This window comes from Crocuta crocuta, unplaced genomic scaffold, assembly GCF_008692635.1.
Source record: "Crocuta crocuta isolate KB4526 unplaced genomic scaffold, BGI_CrCroc_1.0 scaffold3, whole genome shotgun sequence".
Taxonomy (NCBI): domain Eukaryota; kingdom Metazoa; phylum Chordata; class Mammalia; order Carnivora; family Hyaenidae; genus Crocuta; species Crocuta crocuta.
Window position 1 is genome coordinate 3,604,719 of NW_027529934.1, and position 25,346 is coordinate 3,630,064.

A 25,346-nucleotide genomic window follows, 5' to 3' on the forward strand; every position below is an offset into this window, starting at 1 on the left:
ACCACAGTAGGTGACCAAAGGGGATAAGTAACTTTCAGGAATTTTGAAAGCCCAGTAGTATTTAGTATATGCTCTCTCAGCATTAAAAAGGTCACCTTGCTAATACATGTTAATTTTGAAAGTTGAATTGACCTTTGGAATTTTAATATCAACCTTTTTTGGTGTGTTTAGAGGTTGGAGCAATCACAGAAGAAACGGAAGCCTGTGATTGGTGGAGTTTGGGTGCTGTTCTCTTTGAACTTCTTACTGGCAAGGTGAGCAGTGACCTGGACGTTTAATAAATTTACCCAGATGCTACCTGGATTTCAAATTGAGAACATTTAGCCTTTGCCTTTAGTTGTTAGATCAGGGACGAAATAGGAAGAGCCTTTGATATAAAAAAGAAAAGGCAGAAAAAAATGCAAGTTTATCAAGATTCCAGATTTTTTAAAAAAGTGGATTGTTACTACATTGATTAAATGATCAGATTCCATGAAGTCATAATGTGAGTGTGCAGATAGGTGACTAAACATTCTTTCTCTTCCTTTTCTACGATTCAGTTTTAACGGCATTAAATCTGTAACATTCGTGTAAGGATGTATTAGAATTCTCTGGATGTTTTAAACATCTTGCTGGAAACCAGGAGGGAATTCTGATTTTAGAAAATTAATGTAGGTATAAAGGGTAACATTAGCTTTTTTCTCAATACTGTAAATTTTTCCTATGTGTTCTGGCTTAAGGACAGAATTTATGCTCCCTGTGATCAATAACTTTTAAGTAAGATGTTTGAGGTTAATCGACTTTAATAGAGTGTTGTGCACATTGCCTCCTGGGAAGAAAACAGAGGGAATGAGCAGTAGTACTTTTGTAGGTAGTCAGTCCTCAACCTTATATATGTAGATAATATTGAACTCTTAAGATTTAAGTTGTTATCGATTGTTACAAATCACCTACATGTACAATTAAATCATAAAGTGCTGTAAATATAGAAATCGTTATTATTAACCAGTTCTAAACTTAGAACGTTTTTAAGAAGATTAAAACATTCAGAGGTACCAACTCCCTTTTTAGTTTTTTTATGTAATGTTAGTTTTTCTATTATGAGCTGTTCTCTGTAACACTAAGGAAAAGGGCTAGAAGCGTAAGCTTACGATATGACTTTGACGAGTGCCTTCATTTCAGTTAGTTGTTCAGTTAGTTGTTCAAGTCTTGTGGCCCTTGTCCTAAACTGCTTAGGTGACGCTGTGTTGATCACTACACCCCCAATGAAGATGGTTGTTAAGCTTTCTGTACTTTGCTGTCCATAAGTCCTGTGATAGAACAGAAATGGTGTTATGTGGGATAAGAAGTGTACCTGATTGATTGTTTCAGACTCTGGTTGAGTGCCATCCAGCAGGAATAAATACTCACACTACTTTGAACATGCCAGAATGTATCTCTGAAGAAGCTCGCTCGCTCATACAACAGGTAATTTAATTGACCTATATTGGCCAAGCATATCAACCGTGTAAATTAGCAGACTCCATAGCTCTAAAACCTTAAAGAAATTCGTTTTGGGCAAGAAGGACTCATTACTACTGACAGATTCAGAGCTAATACTGTGCATGGTTAGGCTTCTGCTATTATTTAAGTATTAGTGAGGTCAGAGAGCAGGTAAAGCTTATTGGTATTTCAGTCTTTTTTTTTTTCTTTAAATCCAGGCTAATGTTTAGTTAATTCCGTATATTTGTGTAGGTGTGAGATTTAAGTATCATTTTTAGCTTGTCTGGAGCTGCTTTGTTTTTGCTATTACATTTTGTAACCATCTATGAATGGTTATTTTCTTTCCTTTTTCAATGGCTATTTTCAATCTCTAATTCATATTTAAAAATTTAGGAATAGGCAGTTCAGGTTGCTTTGCAGAAAAGTGGTGTTAGAAAATCTTGCCAAGTTCAATTGCTCCTAGCTTCATCCATTGATGGAAGTTGGGCATTGTTGTCAGTTAGTGCAATTTTGGTGGCTTTAAAGAAAGAGACTATTGATCATTAAAGTTCAATATCACAGGTAGGCTTGGAGCTCTAGTGACCTTCTTAAATAGATCCCCCACATTAAAATGCTCCTCTAGTTTTGAATAGTGAATTTTGGTGTATATACTGAGGATTGTCAGCATTGGGTTAGATTTGCACACAGCAGATCAGCAAGAGTTATCAGGCCTATGATCCTTATAGTTTTATGAGAAACATAAAGAGAAAGGTTATTTGAAAAAGTTCAAGAACTAACATTTTTGTTTCATGAAACCTGAATTATTTTTTTTTTAATTGGAGAAAACAAAACTTAAGAGAAAAGGGAGGGGAGAATACATTAAGAAGAGAATGACCTACTAATTTTGTGAAGAGGGATTTGGGTCCCATTCAACAAATACATGCACAAATATAGGCAAGACCTGGTGCTGTAAGCTAGAGAGGTAAGACTGACTAGTAACTGTATCACAGAAGGATTTGCTAAAAGCTGTCAGAGGCTTAAAAAATACTTCGGCAAGTCAAGATAAGGAGGGGTTATAGTTGATGCAGTGATAGTATTAGGAAAGTTTTTATGTAGTGAATGTTATTTTTGTGGAGCCCTCAAATTTTGCCTGACAAGGTGGGATGTTGGGGAAGTAGCTAGGTGGAATGAACAGCTTCAACAAGGAAAGGAGTCCAAAAGATACAAATGACAAAATCAAAAGCTTGGTTTATTTAGAGTGGAGGGATGAATGAAGGAATGAGTAATAGTACTAGATGAGTGTGGAAAGGTAAGTTGGAGTTCTCTTATGAGGTTCTTTTATCACGATCACCAGGGAAGACTGATCCTATTCAATTCAGTAAAAATAAATAATAACAATAATAATAATAAATATTTGGAGTTTGGAGGCAGAAGATAAAAAGATCAGAGTTATGCTCCAGGAAGATTAAATTTTTCCAGGGAATGTAAAACAGAAGGAAACATAGCCAGGGTGGAAATAAGAAGATGAGAATACCAGTCAGCACTTGGCAAAAGGATTAAGAGGGAACGCAAAGATATGGAACACATTTCATTCTAATGGAGGAAAAAAGGACAACTGCTCATTTGATTTCATCTTATTTGTTGTGGTACAGCAAGACAAATTGCAAATATTTGGGGGGTAAATAATTTGAGGAAGGCTATCAAATGCTATCTTTTGTTTCTTGCATTAAAGTCATTATTATATAATACTGAGAATAGAATTCCCTACATTACTTTATAAAGACCTGCTGCTCCCGTCTTTATTAGAAATTATGTTATGAAGGAATCTTGGCCTAAAGTATGTTAAGTGCTCTGAGACAGGGATGTCTATATATATAGTAAATCAGCATTCTGTCATTGGCCTGCCTAAGGAAGCTACCATTCATGTTGAGGAAACATCATCAGGAAAGGGAAAACGGGTCTCTTGACATGATTAGCAGTTTGTCATTTTGACTTTCCTCTTCCACTACCTCACAGGTCACAGGGGTCACTTTTTAAAAAAATAAATCACAAAATGATTTATATGGAAATAGTTATTCTGCTTTGGGGAGCTTTTCCCCCTCTTTGGACTTCTAGCTCCTTGCTTGCTTTCTAGATTTCATAATCCCCTGTACCTGTGGTTCAGTCATCTCAGTCACAGAGATGGTGCTACAGTGGACATAGTTACATTTTAAATGCAGTTAAAGAGAAGATGCTTACATTTCACAGATTCGCAGAGCATGCGTGTTTGTACTTCACAGTACATTTAATTATGACATGGTTGTTTTGTCAGTTGAAAAATATTATATGAGAAATAGTCCTTCAAAACAAATTTTTGTGTCTTCATTGCTTAGCTTTATTACCTGAACGTTCTTCGGGAGGAAGGAGTCTGTCAGTGACTCTTGGTTTTGCCACTGGCTTACACGTTTGCTTAAGCAATAGAATCTTTGTGTGGTCTCTCCTGAGGCTGATATAGTATTTAAAATGGCAGGATAGGGGTACCTTGGGTGGCTCAGCTGGCTCAGTTGGTTACGTGGCTGACTCTTGATTTTGGCTCAGGTCATGATCTTGCAGTTCCCTAGTTTGAGCCTTGCATCGGGCTGTGCACTGACAGTGTGAAACCTACTTAGGATTCTCTTTCCCTCTCTCCGCCCTTCTCCCACCTTCACATGTGCGTGCTCTCACTCTCTCTCTCTCACCCTCCCTCACTTTCCCTCCTTCCCAAAATAAGTAAATAAACTTTAAGAAATAAATAAATAAAAGGGCAGGATAAACAAGACAGTCATGGGTTAAACAATTCTATTTTCGCCTAGAGATTTGTATTTGCAGATTTGTAGGAAAATCCATGAACTAATTAAATTGACTTTAGTGAGGGGTGCCTGGGTGGCTTAGTCGGTTAAGCGTCCGACTTTTGCTCAGGTCATGATCTCGCGGTTCGTGGGTTCGAGCCCCGTGTCGGGCTCTGTGCTGACTTCCAGCTCAGAGCCTGGAGCCTATTTTGGAGTCTATATCTCTCTCTCTCTCTGACCCTCCCCTGCTCACGCTGTCTCTCTCTCTCTCCTAGAAATAAATAAAAAAAATATTAAAAAAAATAAAATGACTTTAGTGAAAGTCAAAATAGGAAACTTTATTGGAATTTCATAATGAGGTCATGTTTTGGAAAGAATGGGGATGGAAAAGCCAATTGTAACAAGAAAGAACTTTTTTTAAAAAAATTTATTAATTTTTGAGAAGGAGAGCAAGAGTGCTTGAGTGAGGGAGAGTTAGAGAGAGGGAATCCCAAGCAGGCTCCACGTTGTCGGTACAGTCTGATGTGGGGCTTGAACTCATAAACCGTGAGATCATGACCTGAGCTGAAATCAAGAGTCAAATGCTTAACTGACTGAGTCACTCAAATTCCCCAAGAAGAAAGAACTTTTACATGTTTTTATGTTTACTGAAATATTTAAAAATATGCTATAGTTATATTTAATTTTTTCCAGTGTTTGATATTTTAAATTTCTACTAGACTGTGTGATGCCTTCCACATTTCAATCAGTTAGACATGGATTGTCAGGTTTTGAAAACGGATTTGATACTTTTGGGATATTCTTACAATGTTTGTTTTATAATAGCAGCTTTTCACTCTTAACACCATTTAGCAACCACTAATATTAAAATTTCTTGAGCCGTTAGCTTTAATAAATAGTAATTTTGAATGCTAGATACAATAATCTCAGATGAAAAGATTGAGTACGGTCTTTTGACGTATATGCTTCATGCCCCTATGTATTTGGTAATATTAAAGTGAATAGATTCTTGGCATTTACAGATGTCCTACTCATGAGGCAGTGTAATGTTATGTTTAAGAGCATGCATTCTGGAGCCACAGTGCCTAAATTCATATCTTGTCTTTGCTACTTTATTGTATGATCTTAAATAAGTTACTTAATTTTTCTGAATCTATGCTCTCATCTACAGAGAGAATTGAATAGTAGTTATTCACAGAGTTGTGAATTAAATTAATTGACCTATGTTAAGCACTTAAAATAATGCCAGGTGCACAATAAGTGTCACATAGATGTTTTATATCATTATTACTGTTAGGGCAAGGTTTCATAATATATAGTAATTTGTAGTTGCTGAAGCATGTGTTGAATTATAGGGCTACTAAGGTACGAGTGAGGCCACTGCTGGTGATACAGGTGAAAAGATCTAAAAAAAAAAAAAATAGTGGACTGGCACATAATAGGAAATCAGTTGATATTTTTCATACAGATAATTGAATTAATGAATAATGAATGAAAGAAAACATAGAAATAAAAGTAGAAGGAGAAGAAACAAGTTTTGGTTGAATTTGGATAGTGGGATATCCTAAATACATAGAAACATTAAGGTAAAGAAATCATTTAAATACTCATTTCAATTGCAGTTGGCTAAATTAAATACTCATTTCAATTGCAGTTGGGGGAAAATATTTACTATAGGAATATTCTCAAGTTTGAATGGCTGTAGCCATATGAGGAAGTTGGCAGATTCTCTCTTGAGAAAGGAAGTTATAACAGTAGACAGAATTGGCAAAAACAGCCATCTCCGTGCTCTGGAAATTGATCAAAGGGATATGACAATCTGAAAAGTGTTTATGCTTGAAAAACAACCAAACTTTGGAAAAGAAGAGTGGGGAGTCTATGGCATTTTTGCCTGAGTACTCTCTTTTCCCTGCTGTCAGGTGGGAAGTTTCTTCCAGATTGAAGCAGGCCATGAGAGCCAACTCTGAGGTTGCATGTATGGGTACAGGAACAGGGAAGGATTCCAGTTGAAAGTAAAAACCAGGAGAGATTTGTAAGTGCTCTAAATATTTACTGTGTTCTCCTATACATCAGCAGAGAATGGAAGCTTTAGGGACTCAGGTATTTGAATATAAACTCTTTTTAGTCACAGGTTGAATACTTAAGCTATGCAGACACAGGATGATCCCTAGGAAGTGAAGATCAAAAATAAAAACAAGAAAAGAATGAGCAGAGGTAGCAACAGCTGCTTGTTACAATGTGGTGGGAGAAGCAGATATACAGATCTAGCTGATACAGGTTAACAAAAAACAAACCAACTGCAATGATAATATGTCTTCTTGGGAACAAAGTCAGGTTCTAGCGTTGCTAAAATATATCATCCAAAATATCCCATTTTCGACAAATATGATATACCCAGAAACAAAAACGGTGACTCATATGCAAGGGAAAAAGCAGTCAATAGAAATTGACTCTGAATGTCCCTAGGTTGGATTTAACAGATTTCAAAGTGGTTATTATAAATATGTTCAAAGAACTAAGGGAAACCATTTTTAAAGAATTAAAGAAAAGCATGACAATAATGAATCAACAAATAGAAATTCTCAATGAGGAGATATAAATTAAATACATATATATATATAAAGACCCAAAATTCTCAAGTTGAAAAATACAGTAATTGAAGTGAAAAATCATTGAAGGGAGGGGAAAATTCATTAGAGCATCTCAATAGCAAATTTGAAATAGATGAAGGAAGAATCAATTATCCTGAAGATAGAATGATAGAAATAATCAAATCTGAAAAAAAGATGCCCCGAAATTTGAAGAAAAATGAACAGGCCTACACAAACAATATCAGATATACCAGGGAATCCCAGAATGAGAGGAAAGACAGAAAGGGGAAGCAAAAGTATTTGGAAATGTAATGGCTAAAAACATCCCAAATTTGATGAAAAACGTTGTTATGCATCCAAGAAGCTCAGTGGACTTTAATTAGGAGGGTATACCTAGTCAAATTGTTGAAAGACAAAAAGAGGAAAACCTTGAAAGCAGAGAATGAGAAAGCACTCACTGTATACAAGGAAACATTAATGTCTGACTTCTCATTAAAAATAGTGGAAGACAGTATATACTTTCAGTTATAAAATAAGTCATGGAGTTGAAAAATACTATATAGGGAATATAGTCAATAATATTGTATGGTGACAAACGGTGACCACACTTACTGTGATGAGCATTGAGTAAAGTAATTGAAATTACTGAAGCAACATGTTGCACACTTGAAACTAACATAGCGGGGCGCCTGGGTGGCTTAGTCGGTTAAGCGTCTGACTTTCGCTTAGGTCATGATCTCGCGGTTCGTGGGTTCGAGCCCCGCATCGGGCTCTGTGCTGACTGCCAGCTCAGAGCCTGGAGCCTCTTTCGGAGTCTGTGACTCCCTCTCTCTCTGACCCTCCCCTGCTCACGCTGTCTGTCTGTCTCTCTCTCCTAGAAATAAATAAAAAATAAAAAAATAAAAAATAAAAAAAAGAAACTAACATAGCATTGTATGTCAGTTATACCTCAATAATAATAATACCAATACCAATGGAAGACAGAAAACAGTGAAATGGCATATGCAAAGTGCTGAAAGGAAGTAACTATCACCTGAGAATTCTCTATCCAGCAAAATCATCCTTCAGAAATAAAGATGAAGTAAAGAAATTCCCAAATAAAGGACTAAGAGAATTCATTGCTAGACTTGCCTTAGCTGAAAGGAAATCACACCACATAGTAACTTGAATCTGTAGAGGAAATGAAGAGCACGGGAATAGTAAAATATGAGTCACTGAAAAAGACTAGTTTTTCCTCATTTTTTCTTTCAACTTCTTTTAAAAGATATAAGATTGTATGAAACAATAATTATAACACTGTGCTGTTCAGTTTTTAACATACAGAAGTAATATATTACATATATGACAATAATAGACAAAGGGCAGAAGAAATGGAGCTATAATGGAGCAAAGTGTCTACATTTCACCTTCATTAAGTTAGTATTAATCTGAAGTCAATTGTGATAAACTAAAATACATATTGTAATCCTTACAGCAACCACTAAAAATATATATAGTGAAAGAAAATTGAGGAACTGAAATAGTACAATAAAAAGTATTGATACAGAAGGCGGCTATAAAAGAGGAACAAAAAAGACAGTAGATGTATAGAACAAGTAGAAAAATTGCAAATTTAAACCTACCACACCAATAATTACAATTCAGTAAATGTCTAAACATGCCAAACAAAAGGCAGAGTTTATTAAACTGGATTTAAAGAAGTAAAATTCAATTATCCTCTGTGTACGAGAGACACACCTTAAAATTGAAGACGCAAATAGGTTAAAAGAAAAAGGATGGGAAGAGATAAATCATGCAAATGGTAACCATGAGAGAGCTGAAATGGCTATATTGAATACCACACAACTAGCTATGAAGATAAGAGACTTACTAGAGACTAAGACAGATTTTTCATAGTGATAAAAGGGTCAGTACATAGAAAGAACAGTAGATGCATATGCACTAACAGCTTCTATACATATGAAGCAAAATCTGACTGAACTGGAGGGTAAATAGGCAATTCAGTAATAATAAAAGGAGTTTTCAATGCCCCATTCTAGGTAAATGAGAAAATCAGGAAGGATCTTCAGAAGACTTCAATAACATTATCAAACATCTCTGACATATATAGAACAATGATTGCAGAATGCATTCTTAGCACATGTACATGAAACATTCTCCAAGATAGAGCATATGCTGTGCCACAAAACAAGCTTCAATATTTAAAAGGATTTAAGTCATACGACATGCTCTGATCGTAACAATTTAATTAGAAATCAGAGAGAGATCTGGTGAGTCCACAAATATTTGGAAATTAAACATACTTGTAAATAACCTATGAGTCAAAGAAGAAGTCTCCATAGAAGCTAGAAAATGTTTTTAATGAATCAAAACCGAAAATGTCAAAATTTATCAGATCCAGCTAAATCAGTTCTTAAAGAAAATGTATGGCTTAAAAACTGTATCCCAAAAGAAGAAAGGTCTCAAATGAAAATTTCACCTTGCACCTTAGCAAACTAGAAAATTATTGTGTTCTTAGAGCAAAGATAAGTATATAGATCAATGAATGGAACTGAGAGTCCAGAAAAAAAACCCTTATGTTTATGGTCAACTGATTTTCAATAAAGGTGCCAAAGGAATTTGATGGTAAAAAATAGTCTTTTAAACCAATGTTGCTGGGAAAGTCAAGTCACATACTAAAACTAAAATGGACTAAGACCTTACTTTATACCATATGTAAAAATTAACTCAAAATAGCTCATAGACTTATAGATGGGAGCTGAAACTAAAAATAGTAGAAGAAACCATAGGAGAAAATCTTGATGATCTTGGATTAGGCAAAGAGTTATTAGGTATGACACCAAAAACATCCGTAAAAGAAAAAAATTGGTAATGTGGGCTTCATTAAAATTAAAAACTTTTATACTTTAAAAGGTATCAGTAAGAAAATGAAAAGGCAATCACAGAATGGGAGAAAATATTTCAAATCATGTAACTGATGAGGACTTGTATTAAGAATACATAAAGAACTCCTAGTGGTGCCTGTCTGGCTAGGTCAGTAGAACATGAGACTCTTGATCTTGAGGTTGTAAGTTTGAGCCCCACGTTGGGCCTAGAGATTACTTAAAATAAAATCTTAAAAAAAAAATAAGTATAAATGGGCAAATATTCACCAAGGAAGCTGGATGAATGGCTCAGAAGGCCATCCAACGATGCTCACCATCATTACTCACTAAGGAATACAAATTAAAATTATAATAAGACGCCAATAATACCCACTAAAAGGTCTGTAATCAAAAGATAGTATCAAGTGTTGGTGAGGATGTGGAGAAACTGGAACTCTCATATTGCTGGTGGGAATGTGAAATGGCACAGCTACTTTAGAAATGTTTGACAGTTCTTAAAAAGCAAAACAATTTCCAACGTGACCCAGCAATTCCACTCCTAGGAATGTCCTTGAGAGAAATGACATGTTTACACAAAGATGTATATGTGAATGTTAATAGCAACACCATTCATTATAGCCTTAGCCTGGAAAGGCTACATGTCCATTAACTGGTGAGTAGATTAACAAAATATGTTCTATCCAAACAATGGAACGCTATTCAGAAATAAAAGGGAACAGGCTATGGATACCTGCTACAACTTGGATGAATCTAAAAAAGATTATGCTAAGTGAAAGAAGGTGACTGCAAAAGGCAGCATATTTTTTGAGTCCATTTATAAGAAAACTTCAGAAAGGTCACATTTATAGAGACAGCAGATCAGTGTTTGCCTAGGGCTGGGGATGGAAGTGAGGATTAATGCAGACGTCATGAGGAAACTTTTTACAGTGTTCACAGAGTTCTAAAACTGGATGGTGTGATGGTTGCACAACCTTTTTACATTTACTAAGTAAGAATCATTGAATTGCACACTTAAAACAGATGAATGTTATGCTATGTAAGTAATCTCTTGGTACTTGGTAAAGGTTCTAAAACAAAATTTGAGGATGCATGAACGTCTCACAACACATTCTTTCAGCATGTCCGTGAAAGGAGTAACTGGATCTCTCAGATTTTGGCGCAATATTTAATTAATATCACAATGTGCTTTGGAATAGGAAATTGATAGATATTACCTGACCTATTATATGATATGAGCTTGAGAGAAACAAAGTGAGTTACTCAAGGTCATGTTAAAAGTCAGTTGAAAGCTGCAGATATCCTCTACCACCCCACAGCCACATTGATGGTAGACATAGCTCCCTTTCAAGGAAATCTCGTCACTTGGCTATTCATCAAGTCCATTTGTCACTGGAAGTGAATTGAACAGTTCTTTCCTTTCATATACTTTTGTTTTCCTTTGATTCACCAGTTGGATTCCTATTACTCACTGAGTCCTTCTTTTTTAGCTCTTGCAGTTCAACCCTGTGGAGCGTCTTGGTGCTGGAGTTGCTGGTGTTGAAGATATCAAATCTCATCCGTTTTTTACCCCTGTGGATTGGGCAGAACTGATGAGATGAACAGAATGCGGGGTTATCTGTGCACATTCTGATCTTCTCTGTGACAGGCATCTCCAGCACAGAGGCAGCTCTGCCTCACAGTCATTTACGGAGCACCAAGACATTGGGATAAAGACCTCTAGAGGAAACGGGGGAAGAAAAAGGCTGAAAGAGAACAGTTCCTTTACTGTGACTCTCTGGACAAGATATTGGCTACATTTGCAGGGGGCTTTTATGTGCAAACCTTTAACAAAGGTTTGAGCTCTATTTTATCTGCAGTTAATGTTGCAGATTGATTGTAAACCCAACTGAAAGAAGAATACTCTTCAAGAACTTCCTCTGAAAGCTCCAAGTGTACATTTAAGTGTTACTTGAAAGGAGGACCTTTACATGGCAGCTAATAGTGCTTTCTGCTAAGCAAGTTTGGTTTGTATGATCGTAATTCATATTTGCTGAATAATACACTAAAAGTGCTTCATGAATAGTGTCATCTGTGGAGCTTAAAAAGTGAGGAAACAAGAATTTATACATCATGTCTGATAGAAAACACGCACCATGATGCTATATAATTAACATGTGCTAAATGTGGTCCCATACTATTTCTACTTTCCGAAGTCTACACGAGAAGAAAACTCATGCTGTCGACTTTATACATGGTTGGTTGGTACTGCGTACGGAAGGGTTCATATAAACACTCACTGTCTTCTCAACTTTATCTTTCTGCTCCCTACACTCTTTGCCTATTCTCTCATAATCTCTTCCCTTTTCCTCTACTAGTACATATGCAACAAAAAGGGAAGGGAGTATTTATTTCTCCAAATTGTATCCACTAAATAAGGACAAAAAAATCATGGTTATAAAATAAACGTGGTAAAAATTGAAATCTCTCCTTTATTTAATTGCTTAAATTTTTTGTTTTGCTTTGTTTTAGAAGGGCTAACATTTTGGAATGTTAGTAATTTCTGCGGCTGCTTATGCTTGACTTCTTTTTAGGTTTTTGGTTTGGTACACTAAGAACCAAAGTATCTAAATGGAATTGAATGGCAATCCTATTTTATTACTTAGTGATGAGATTTCCAGATTTGACCTCCTAATCTACCTGACATGTGGAAAGACTAGGAGTATTTATACATCTACAAACATTTGTATTTGTTATTTCTTTATGTTGCTAAGATGGCTCCTGCATTTATTTGTGCCTTGTTTATAATAATTTACAAATGTTTAAAAGGCATTAATGTCCCCTTTTTAAACTTTATCCAAAGATGAAAGAACAAATTACTTTTTTTCGGAGTGAGGGGCCATCAGAAATGAAAATTTTCCATATTTTTAATCCTCTGAGGTTTTGAGAGCGAGAATCGACTCCTGCTTGAAGAGCATCTATATAGCTTCCATTTGCCATCAGCTAGGTCGTCCCATCAAAATAAATGGAAGCAGAAAATGCTTTAGTGAAACAAAGGAAATGTGCAAGCATTTTTTCTTTTTCTATTTTCCTACTTCCCCTTTTTCCTTCTGGTTCCCTATACCCTGAACCTCAGACGAAGGACTGCAACAACACCAGGATGGGGAGCGGGTCACCAGGATCAAAGCGCAATCAAGATGACATCACTCCCTGGAACTGAATTTCGACTCACCAACCCCCTGGCCTCATAACAGGAACTCATGCAGGTGAGACTAAAGAAGGACTTCCTGTGTAGGACTGGTAGGAAATCTGCAAGTACTTAGAGCTGGCCACTGCAAAGCTTCCTTCCAGAAGTGCCCTGTGACAGGAAAGTAGGACCTCACAACTAAGGGGAAGCTCCCAGCCCTGCTACATGACTTTGGTTCTTTGGATTCAGGACAGTAATGTCAACAGATGGTTGCTGTGTCAGTGTGTTGACACAGCTCCATTGCTTCAGCTCCCTCTTTCTCTCTGTAGATTTGATTGGAACTTGTGCTTGATGTAGATGTATCATTCTTAATCATGGTGGACATGAATTATTATAGTAATAAACACATAGGATATGGCTTAGGGTGATAAACCCAAGTTTTTTACTTGATAATGTGTAAGTATATTAAAATATTAGTACTTTTTAATGCTGTGGGTGATATTGCTTTTTTGGTTTTTTAAATTATTATTATTATTATTTTTAATGTTTATTTTTGAGAGACAGAGTGTGAGCAGGGGAGGGGCAGAGAGAGCAAGGAGACACAGAATCCAAAGCAGGCTCCAGGCTTTGAGCTGTCAGCACAGAGTCCAGTGCGGGGCTTGAACTCAGGAACCCTGAGATCATGACCTGAACTGAGGTTGGTCACTTAACCAGCCAAGCCACCCAGGTGCCCCTGTTGTTTTTTATTTTTTATTTTTATTTTTTTGAGCATATGTCCTGTGGGTTAAAACATGGAAGAATATTATGTATTTTTCATTTGATTTTTTATTGTAGGAAAACATACATAATACAAAATTGACTATTTTAACTACTTTTAAGTATACAATTTAGGCGTAGTCAGTACATTCTCCTTTTTATCCAGCCATCACCACCTTATATCTCAGAACTTTTTAATTATCCCAAACTAACTCCACACCCATTGAACAATAACTCCCCCTTCCCCTTCCTCCCACCACCTAGTAACCACTGATCTCCTTTCTGTCTCTATGAATTTGACTCTTCGAGGTCTCTCATAGAGAGAGGTGGAATCCTGTAGCCTTCATTCATCCTTTTGTGTCTGGCTTATTTCACTTATCATAATGTTTTCAGGGCTCATTCATACTGTAGCATATTTCAGAATTTCATTCCTTTGTAAGGCTGAATAATATTCCACTGTATGGATAGACCACATTTTGTTTAGCTATTCATCTGTCAGTGGGTGTTTCCACCTTTTAGCTATTGTAAACAGTCTCATTATGAACATTGATATATAGACATCTGTTCAAGTCACTACTTTCATTTGATTTTATATTTTTATATGAAATTACCAGCATCATTATTTTATGATGCTTTTTATAAGCAGATTGTTAATAATAAGTGCTATATAATGCCACCATCTTAAAATAGGGTATGAAAGTCTCCCATTTCTATTTCACAGAAATGGAGTTAAGCTCCCAAAAAGTAAAAAAGAATGTCATCATTTTAGCAGTTTAACTATGACATGAGTTAAAACTTTTTGAGACGTAGTACTTTTCAACTTATTTGTTATAACTGAACTCTTGGTAACATATTTAAACCTGCCTTTTAAACATTTATTTGTTTGTTTTTAGAAAGAGAGCACGAGAGGGGGAGGGTGGGCAGAAGGAAAGAGAGAGAAAATCTTAAGCTGAGCACTGGAGCCTGTCATGGGGCTCAATCCCATGCACTACCCTGGGATCATGACCTGAACCAAAATCCAGAGTGAGATGCTCAACCGACTGAACCACCCAGGTGCACCCTTTTAAACATTTTAAAACAGCTACAGTTCCTGTTGTGTTTTGACCATCAGGTTTTTTTCTCTCCTCTCTTATTTCAGTAGTTGTGAACCATGATCGAGTTTTGCTTTCATATAATGCATGCATTGAAGAATATAAAATGATAAATCATACTTACACTATGGCCAGAAACACTATATTAGGACCTCATACATAGAATGCCTTCATTGAATTCAGTTGCCCATATTTATGAATCCAAGCAGAAAGAAATCTGAGTGTATTTGTGAAAGGCTCTTGGCTTTGCAAGGGGCCCCTTGTAGCATCTTTATTGGACTCACTTAGAGAATGCTTTATAGCAGAAGCCAAGGCATAAGCTGGATCATTTTTCTTCTTAAGAGTAATTGACTTAACCTTTGGGCTAGCTAAAGCTCTGGATAATGAAGCCTGGTATTTCAAGCTCTTTCTTTGAGGATCGTGGAAAATAATAGAGAGCCTTAAGAGTGATGTCCTGGTCCGATCTCTGTGACTAACTAGCAGTTTACCTTAATCAAAGAACAGTATTCTAGAGCTATTCCTCCACTTACATAAGGAAGAGGTAGATGAGTTCTCAGCTCCACAGCATGGGGACTTTCTGTTTTTCGGAGTGAGCTAATTTGATAAGCTAACATTGGAGAAAGACAAGGTTAGTGCAGATCTTAAATTGGTACTTAACTGTTTTCTTATAATTTTGTTTTCTAGTAAATACCACATACTTGGGTTGCTGCCGTCTACCCTTTCAGGGGCATAGCCCTTAGTGGTCATGTGGCTATAAAAATTATAAATAGAATGCAGCATTAAAAGGTTATTTCTCAGTGAGCTCTACACTGAAAAGGAGAGTTGAAGGTCCAGATAGAAGTACCGAGAGGCGAAAGGAGGTTCGGACACACCTACATTTGCTCACTTCTTAGACCTTTCTCAACAGCTGTGGTGGTATTTCTCCCCCTGTTGCCCTCATCCATCATCTGCTGTGTGTTTATTTGACTCAGTTCTTTGGCAGGCCTAATCAGAGAACAAAATTGATACTTTCTCTTCCTATTTAATGCAGAACATTAACCTCTACCAGTCTAGGTAATTTGGACTTTTGAGTATTTGATGTCTACTTAGCTCATTTTAAGGACTTCATATTAAGTCCTTATGTTGAAGGGTTACTAAATGGCAAAAGCTGTGAAGTCAGCGCTTTCTAAATAAAGTTGTCAACGTAAGAGCAGTAGGGGAATGGGAAGCAAAGTACTACAGGTTTTTGTGCCTCGGGATTACTTATTTTTTCAAGGACAGTAAACAGGAAATGGGAGAACAAGCTTCCTCTTTGGGGAGATTTATAGTAGTGGGGATGTAGAGTCAGATGGTATGGCTTTGCATTGGTTGGCCCTATCCCATGACTTCTTTCCTTGATCCAGGCAGCTCACCTCAGGGAGGAAGAAAGGCAGAGAAGATTTGAGGAAGTGTAAGAGAGAAAGTAACTTGAGTGAGGTGGTCTAGGGAAACGAACGAGAGCACTTGTCAGCCTGCTGGCCCCCGGGTCTGGGGCACTAGAGAGCCGGCTTTATTGAGCTAGATTTAAAGGGCAATCCTTTGTTCTTCTCCCAGGAAGAGGTAGGCAGAGACTGAAACTATTCCTGCTATTCCAGGAAAAGAGATAGTGAACTGTCTTTTTGGAAAAGATTAAGTGACAAGCTTATCCGAGTCTGTTCTATCTCCATCTCCTTGCTGAAGACAGCTGGTATGGCTGGTAGTAAAGGAAGAGGCCATGAGTGTCTTCACAAAGAGTTACTATGATTTCTTTTGGGCAGAAATACCTCTTGCTGAATGCTGTGAGAAAGAATGACAAATGAAGCAGCTTTTGGTCGCACTTAGAGTTGCTGGTATCCTGTTTTTGTAAATCCCAAAGAAGTTTCAGATCAAAAAGATACCTCTTCTAGTCATATTGATCAAATTCCTCTTAAAGCTAATCCACAAGGCAGGAGTTTGACCAGCCTCACCAAAAAAGGCAAATGTCAAAGGGGATTTGGCAAATGTAAAGGGGTTCAAATCTGTTTCAGCGATAATGGTATAGTGCGGTGTTGCCTTTTTCACTTGGGAGATATACGTAAAATTGGCTCAAGTGACAGGTACAAAATGAGGAGAGAAGGAGGTGCAGTGTTGGCAAAACAAAAGAAAACCCATGCAACTATTCAGTCTCTCAGGATTGTTCTGGAAAGAAAATGTGTTAAATATTTGAAGAATCTGTCTTCAGCAAAAAGATTCTGAATGACTGCGAAAACTTTAAAACTTGAGTTTTCCTCCGTTACCATGCTCGCCTACTGTTTGCTCATTTCTTCTTTTTTCTCTCTTCATCTCCTCTTCATCTACCCTTCTTCCCTGTTATGGACTTCTCTGGTCACTGAACAAAAGAAATGGTGCCTGTCTTCAAGGACCTTGTAGAACCCAGGGGAAAGAAAGCATAAATAATAAGTAGGGCAGAATGTTGTCAGTGTTATAAGGTACAAATAGAGGTGCAGTGAGCACACAAAGGAGAGATCTGAGGAACTGCAGGAAAGCTTCTTGTATTGGAGCAGTAGCCTGAAGTTTGAATAGCATTTTTAAACATACGGACTTTTTTTTTTAAAGCTTTTGTTTGGGGAGAAGGAAAAATTCCAGAGGAACAACAACAACAACAACAACAAAAACCCAAAAACAAAACAAAAAAAACCCCAATTGTATGCAAAAAAACCACAGAGATGGGGAAATGTAAAGCTGTGCATATTGTTTTGGCTGGTTTATAGATAACATGAATTTGAAAGGTAAGTTGGGGCCAGATTAAATGCCTTGCTGGGACGTTTGGATTTCATTCTCTAGGTTGTAGGGAACTAGTGAAAGTTCTTAGCTGACATTATTGCAGCCTGCTATTGAAAAGAGAATTTTAGGGTTAGAGTGGAGAATAAATTGGAGGGAGCACAGTTAGAGGCAGAGAGATCAGTTCGGAGTTACTGCAGAAATTCAGGCAAGAGATAAAGTCCTGAATTAAGGTGGTAGAAAACAAAGGAGGGTGTACATAAGCCTCCTCCTGTCCATGTCTCTTGTGTACAGAGTAGAGTTTCCCTATCAAATAATTGCTTTTCTTGTTTCTTGAAGCCAGTTTATACTAGGAGATTATGGATTTGTTGTTTTTAAAATCACCCCCAAGGAATCTCCAGAGAGACAAACCATTGGTTGATAATGGTAATGATATTGACTATTCAGAGCTTAAAACCTCCCAGGTCCCAACTCCTTTTCTTTTTATCATTTTGTGGCACTCCTTCCCACCCTTTGCTTTTAAATAGTTGGTTTGCTTTCTAAGTGGATAGTCCTCCATTCTTGCTCTTAGAAGGCGTTACATCCCGCCAGGTGATTGCTCTCTGTCCCAGACCTCTGACACACATTTAGCTTAGATCGGTGGTTCTCAAACAGTGGCTCCAATCTGGGTCAAGGGAACAGGGTGATTTTTACTGTTCTTGCAACTTTTCTTTAAGTTTGAAATGGTTGCCAAATACAGGAGTTTCAACAAAATGAAAGAAAAAGTAATCCTCAGATCATCAACATTAGCATCACCTGGGAACTTGTTAGAAATGCATATTCTCAGGCCCTATCCCAAATCTACTGAATCAGAACTCTGGGGGCTGGCACGACAAGCTCTTCCCGGTGATTCTGATGCGTGATTAAATTTGAGAACCACTGGCTTAGTTTAATGAAAATTTATGCCTCTGCCTTGTGTGATCATATGCAACCTTCCTTGTGATATGTGCTGAGTTTGGAGACGTCTCCCGACACTTAGAATATTTCCCGGCTGACCCAGGGGAGGCCCTGCGTTAATGGGAGTCACCAGAAATGAGGACCAGGTGGAAGGGAAATGGCAAGGGGAATAGCCAATTGCATAAAGAAAAAGAGGGTGTGAGAGGAGGAGCACATGGGGAATGATTCACTTCCCTCAGAGAGACTCAGCCAATCCTGTCTTGATGATCTGGATTCAAATAACCCACCCTTTCTAGATAGTTCTCTTACTTCGAATCCCTTTTTGAAATAGAATAAACACCAAATTATAATTACAATTCTTTTCATTACTCATTGTATACCTTTGGGTTATTTGCCACAGTGGAAATTTAGTATTTAGTCCCTGCATTGTCCAAAATCTGAATGTAAAGATGCTAAACCAAGTTTAGGAAAGACACCAGCGTGTTCTCATCAGATTCTAAAGTGTGGCAGAGCTCTCTCAGTGAAGAGAATAAAGAGTATTCTCTTTAGAACTGAGGGACCCAGCTGGGGGTGCTTTCTCAGTGGACTTGGTTCTGCCTTTTGAAAGTGGGCCTCAGGCTTCACAGGAGTGAAGTGAAATGTCCTAGATGTTCCTTGAAGGTTAAGTGTGTGCTTGTGTGGGGGTGAGGGGGCTGCAGTCATCCACTGTCTTCTTACTCTTCACTTTAAATTAAGACTCTGTTGTTTATAAGATACCACGATTATCAGGTAAGGTTATTAGTAAAGTTAATTTTGACCAAATGGATATTTGACCACTCATGAGCATGTGCAGAATGTTTAGATAATTCTGCCTCTTCAGTAGGTGGGATTTCAGTGACAGCAGGTGTTTCATCTGTCTCTGTGCTCTTGCTATGCCCGGACTCAGCCTCACAGTGCTCCAGGTGCCATTGACAGGACATGTGTCATGTGCTATTTCCAGTGGTGGGCAGAGGCAGAGGTTTCCACTAGTGCCTACCCCTCCTGTCACACCGCCGCTGATGGTGACGGGGACACACCGCGGTGGTTCTGGTTAGGGAGGATGGCATCTGGTGAACAGAGAGAGGCCACCTACCCCTGAGAGAACCACCCCTCCTGTTGGGAAATGACCTGTGGAGCTCTTTCCTGGATCTTCTGACTGCAGAGGGCAGTACGCTTTCGAGTGTAGGGCCCTGAACAACTCTTGACAAATGTGATATGGGCCAAAGGGATGCTGCGTAGAACTTGGGATTTTGAGAAAGATGAAATGCTGCCAGCTTCTTATACTCTCACCTCTTACTTCAAACCCTAAGCTCAGCTCAGTTCAACACCCCTCGCCCCCTGCCAGGTCATACTTTTACCTAATATGATGCCAGTGGTAACTGAAGCCTCATTCAGACTAGTCTCACCTCGGCATCAAAAGTCACTGTAGGGCACAGGGTTTCCTTTCGCCTGTACCCTATTCCTGTGACCAAAACACCCCAATCGTCCTTTCTTGATTGTAAGGGTCTCCCCCAGACTGCCGGGCTGGGTCTCACCCTCATCGTTTCTCACCCTCATCATTGGCCTTCCTGGCACTGGTGAGTCCTGGCACCCAGAAAGCAGAAAGCAACAGCCATCCTGATGCTGCTGCTCTCTGTCCCTCTGCTGCAGACTGAAGCTATATCCAGTAGCTTATCTCCACTGTGGGCTATCATGGTTTGTGGGAGAGGAGGGGTGAGTGTCGCTGCCTGCTGCAGCTGTCTCCTTTTGAATCAGCTACCCCTGCTCCCCAGGTGCCAAAATAGCTCGCTGGGTTGAGAATGCTCCCCATCTCTACCTCTCCCGCCCATTGCAGCGCTGGTAGCAGCTTTCCAATGAGCCTTTTGTTGCGGAAGCTCTAAATCCATGGTAGGGAAATTACCAAGAGACCCTTCCACCGTCTGCCCTCCCTCCCCTTGCTCCGTCTCTTTCTTTCCTTCCTTTGTCTCCTTCCGTAGCTAGGGTCAGAATCCCTAGCCAGACTGAGAACATGGTTGCTATTCCAGGACCCAGATGCCAATATGTGGCAGCATCTGGCTTATTGGCAAGCGTCGCCGGCAGTTGTGCTGGCTGCGTCTAGGCCTGTCATGTGGCTAAGCCTGCTAATGGGGGCCCTGTCACAAAATGGAGTTTCTTTGAGAATATGGTTTCAACCAAGGAGCCCACCAGAAAACGGTGAGCTGTACTGAGAGGGCATGAATTATTGGACAGGGTGACTGCCTACTGTAGCTTTGATGCCGATCCTGGACCCGTTCCGCAGAAAGCCCTGTTTCATGTTGTTGGAGTCTGCTCCTCCTGTAACCTTAACTTCTTCCTGGTAGTGCTTCAGGTGCCTTAAGGCATGGAGCTCCTTGAAAGAGAAACACAAATCACGAAAAATGTTGAGATAAAATCCTGCTCCTCAGAGGCGCCTGTTTGGCACAGGGAGCGCATGATAACAGCTTGCTTTAGAAAGGTGACATTTCTGCTGAAGGCTGAATAATAAAAAATGCATTTTTAAAAACTCAGCTCTTCCATGTCTTCTGATGGTTGACTTTTGAAGTGAAGGCCATTTCTTCGATGTGAAGGGTCAGTTTTGAGGCTAGCCTCTCCAGCCCCCAAACAAGGGCCTATTAACTCTTGTCATCACTGATGAGACTGAGGAACTTTTAAAGTTAATTATCAGATAAGAGGGCTGTTAGTACTTTTTTCAAGGTGCAAACACGGAGTGCTCAGAATGTGTCAAGCACTGTGGAGGCATTGAAGGGGAGAGACAGATGAAGAACAGGTGATTCCTGCCCCAGGATGTAGGTCATTGGTGACCAGAGTGCATATACTTCCATTATTTTCTGTCTTCCCTACAACCTATACAGTTGGACAGGGCAAGTGATATGTTCTGTGTTTTACAAATGGAGAAACTCAAATCCCAAGAAGTTGATTTGCCCTGGTTGGCATGACAAGCTAATAAGAACTGTGACTGGAAACTAAGTAGTTGTAGTTCTGCTTCATTGAATGTATGTGTATTGGATTCTTAGGTTACGAGCTGCGAAGGGCAGGAGCTGTGTCGTTAACTTTTTGCAACCTGCCCGGAATTAGCAACCTCCACTCATGCATGACCCCTTTCTACACATCTCTCCCAGACACACACACACACACACACACAAATACATGTGTGTGTGTGTGCATACACACACACACACACACACTCATGATGTATGTATGTTAAATGCAGGGACTCTTCACAAACTGAAGCCAAATTTTTCCTGTGACAGGCTGAAGGAAAGAACCAAAAGGAAGAACATAGCAAAAATTAGCTTGAATTAAAAGATGATAATGATCCTGGGAAGATGGGAGTGGTAATGGCAGTAGCATACTGTCTACATAATCCCACATAAAAACGTACAGAGATATGTAGTAAAATCAAAATCGATAGACTGCATTTTATAACAAAACCAGGTGACAGGAAACCCACCAATCTCAAAATGCAAGTATTTGAGGACAAAATACCAATAACCAAGAGACTTGTGTGTGATGGGCATCCGTGTAGGAGACAAAAAGAAGCCACAGTATAGCTCTTCACTGGGTCTGAGAACAGAACCCCAAATAGCCAACCCCAAATCGTTTCATTAGGAAACTCGGACCTATTTGAGAACAGCGGCTGAAGGTGAAGGCATGTTGCTCACTCTAACACCCGGTAAGTGCAAAGAGCTTATAATAAGAGGGATGAGAGGCACTGGCCCTTTAAACCTCAAAACTGACCTGCCAGAGCGGCCTTCTAGTACCAGACCCTACACTGAGAAGCTACTGGGAATGGAATCACAACTGGACAGGGTAAAGGCACGAGAAAGGTCCAATTCGAAGGAAGGGAGAAACAGCCAGGAAATTTCAAAGCAAGGTGTCTTTTTTTTTTTTTTTTTTTAACAATTCACAAAAACAACAGAAGAGGGAGCTCTCTGAAGTTCGAGCTTTTTTAAAAATTTAACTTGATTCATTCTCATAGTTTAGGAAAACTAATTTCACATTAAAAATGCATAACTGAAGAGAATCAGTATCAAGTCCTATACAAAGTTATTATAAGAGAAAGAGAATTAGGAATAGATAATAATCTTACAGACAATGAAAATATTCCAGGGGTGCCTGGGTGGCTCAGTTGGTTGAGCATCTGACTCTGGATTTTGGCTCAGGTGATGATCTCACAATTCATGGGATCGAGCCCCCTGTCCGACTCTGAACTGACATTGTGGAGTCTGCTTGGGATGGATTCTTTCTCTCCCTCTATCTCTCTGCCCCTCCCCCGCCTACATGTTTGTCCTTTCTCTCTCAAAATAAATAAATAAACCTTTGAAAATAATTCCAGAAAGATGTGCTCACAAAATAGATCAAAATTAATTTACTACTTCAGAATGAACCAAAGAACATTAAGAAAGTTATATAAGACATGAAAGAGTAACATAAATCATAATTAGAAAATTCAGAAATGAGATGGTAACTTGGGAAGGAATTATAAATAAAAGAAAAAAAATTATTTTAGAAATGAAGACTAAACTAGAAGGGCCACAAGAATGAATGAACACAACAGATAATGCCTTTAGAGAAATGTAACATGAAAAATGTTTAAGGCTTTTAAAATATTTTCAGGTTCACAGAAAAAGGGAAGGTACAGAGATTTACGATATGCCCTTTGCCCTGCACATTCATAGCCTCCCCCATTATCAATATAACCCACCAGAGGGGTACCTTTGTTAACAATTGGTGAGCCTACTTTGACACATTGTCATAATCACCCAAAGTCCAGAGTTTATATTATGATTCACTCTTGATGTTACACATTCTACCAGTTTGGACAAATGTGTAATGACATGTATCCATCATTGTGGTATAAAGAGTATTTTCATTAATACTGTTTTCAAAAAATCCTCTGTGCGCTGCCTGTTCATTCCTCCCTTCCCACTTCTCACTTCTCCCCCAACCTGCCCAACACCCGGTAACCAGTGAAATTTACCATGTCCATAGTTTTGCTTTTTCCAGAATTTCACATAGTTGGATTTATATATTATGTAGCCTTTTCAGATTGACATTCTCTTAGTAATTTGCTTCCTCCACATCTTCAGGGCTTGGTAGCTCATGTTTAAATGCTGAATAATATTCATTTTCTGGATATGCCACAGTTTATCCATCCATTCACCTACTGAAGGTCATCCTGGTTACCACCAAGTTTTCTAATTATGAATAAAACTATAAACATCCGTGTGTAGGTTTTTGTGTGGACATGTTTTCAACTCACTTGGGTAAATACAAAGGAGCACTATTGCTGGATTGGAATGATAATAAGAGTATGTTTAGTTTGATAAGCTGTCAAACTGTCTTCCCACGTGGTTATACCATTGAGCATTCCCACCAGCAATAAGGTGATTTCCCATTGCTCCGCATCCTGGCCAGCATTTGGTGTTAGTGTTCTAGACTGTGGTCGTTCTGACAGGTGTGTAGTGGTATGTCATTGTTTCAGTTTGCATTTTCCTCATGGCATGATGTTGGGCACCTTTTCATACACTTATTTGCCACCTGTATATTTTTGGTGAGATGCTTGTTAAGGTCTTTGGCCCATTTTTTAATTGAGTTCATTTTCTTATTGTTGATTTAAGAGTTCTTTGTGTGTTTTTGGTGTATTCTGTATCCTTTATCAGATATGTCTTTTGCAAATAGTTTTTCCCAGTCTGTGGCTTATCTTCTCATTCTCTTGACATTGTCTTTCACAGAGTAGGAGCTTTGTATTTTAATGAAGTCCTACTTATCAATTACTTCTTTCACCGATTGTGCTTTTGGTGTGTATAATAAAGTCATTGCCGTACCCAAGGTCATCTAGGTTTCTTTCCCTATGTTGTGCTCTAGGAGTTTTATAGTTTGTATTTTACATTTAGGTCTATGATCCATTTTTAGTTAATTTTTGTAAGTGATATAAACTCTATGTCTAGATTTTTCTTTCTTTCTCCTTCCTTCCCTCCTTCCTTCCTTCCTTCCTCCTGCCCTCCCTCCCTCCCTTCATCTTTCTCTTTCATGCAGATGTCCAGTTGTTCTATCACCATTTTTTGAAAAACTACCTTTTCTCCCTTCTATTGTCTTGGTTCTTTTGTCTATTGTCAACTTATGTACATGGTTCTATTTCTGAGCTGTCTGTTCTGTTCCATTCATCTATTTGTCTGTTCGTTTGCCACTACCATGTTGTCTCAATTACTGGTAACTTTATACTAAGTCTACAAGTTGGGTAGTGTCAGTGGTCTAACTTTGTTGTTCTTCAATATTGTATTGGCTATTCTGTATATTTTGCCTATCCCTATAAACTTTAGAATCAGTTTGTTGATATCCACAAAATAACTTGCTGAGATTTTGATTGGGGTTGCACTGAATCTATAGATCAAAGTGGGGAGAATGGACACCTTGACAATAATGAGCCATCCTATCCATGAATATGGAATATCTCTCCATTTATTTGTTTATTTTATTTCATTCATTAGAGTTTTGTAGTTTTCCTTACATAGATACTGTGCTTTTTGTTCAATTTATACTTAAATATTTCATTTTAGGGGGTGCTAATATAAATATTATTATGTTTTTAATTTCAAATTCCACTTATTCATGTTGGTATGTAGAAAGTTGTATCCTGCAACCTTGCTGTAGTTATTGGTTCCAAGAGACTTTTGGTTACCTTTTCAGATTTTTTAAATAGATGCCCATGTCATTTGTGAACAAATAGTTTTATTTCTTCTTGTCTAAACTGAACTTTTGTTTCTTTTGCATTAGCTAGAACTTCCAATATGATGTTGAAAGGAGTAGTGAGATGGGACATCCTTGCCTTGTACCTGATCTTAGCTGGAAAGCTTTGAGTTTCTCACTATTAAGTATAATGT

At 38.3% G+C, this 25,346-nt stretch overlaps 1 protein-coding gene across 3 annotated transcripts in view; it reads left to right on the forward strand.

Annotated features, from left to right (window-relative positions):
• RPS6KC1 (ribosomal protein S6 kinase C1) overlaps positions 1-13,373 on the forward strand; it is a 186,172-nt gene extending 172,799 nt beyond the window's left edge. For 2 of the 3 annotated variants that reach the window (XM_077763204.1, XM_077763207.1), the window contains exons 13-15: positions 172-254; positions 1,351-1,446; positions 11,211-13,373. In XM_077763204.1, the coding sequence (XP_077619330.1) occupies positions 172-254; positions 1,351-1,446; positions 11,211-11,321 (290 nt within the window). In that variant the 3' untranslated portion in view covers positions 11,322-13,373. The remainder of the gene's footprint in view (positions 1-171; positions 255-1,350; positions 1,447-11,210) is intronic. The other variant, XM_077763205.1, reaches the window with a different exon arrangement.
• The last annotated feature ends 11,973 nt before the right edge of the window (positions 13,374-25,346 follow it).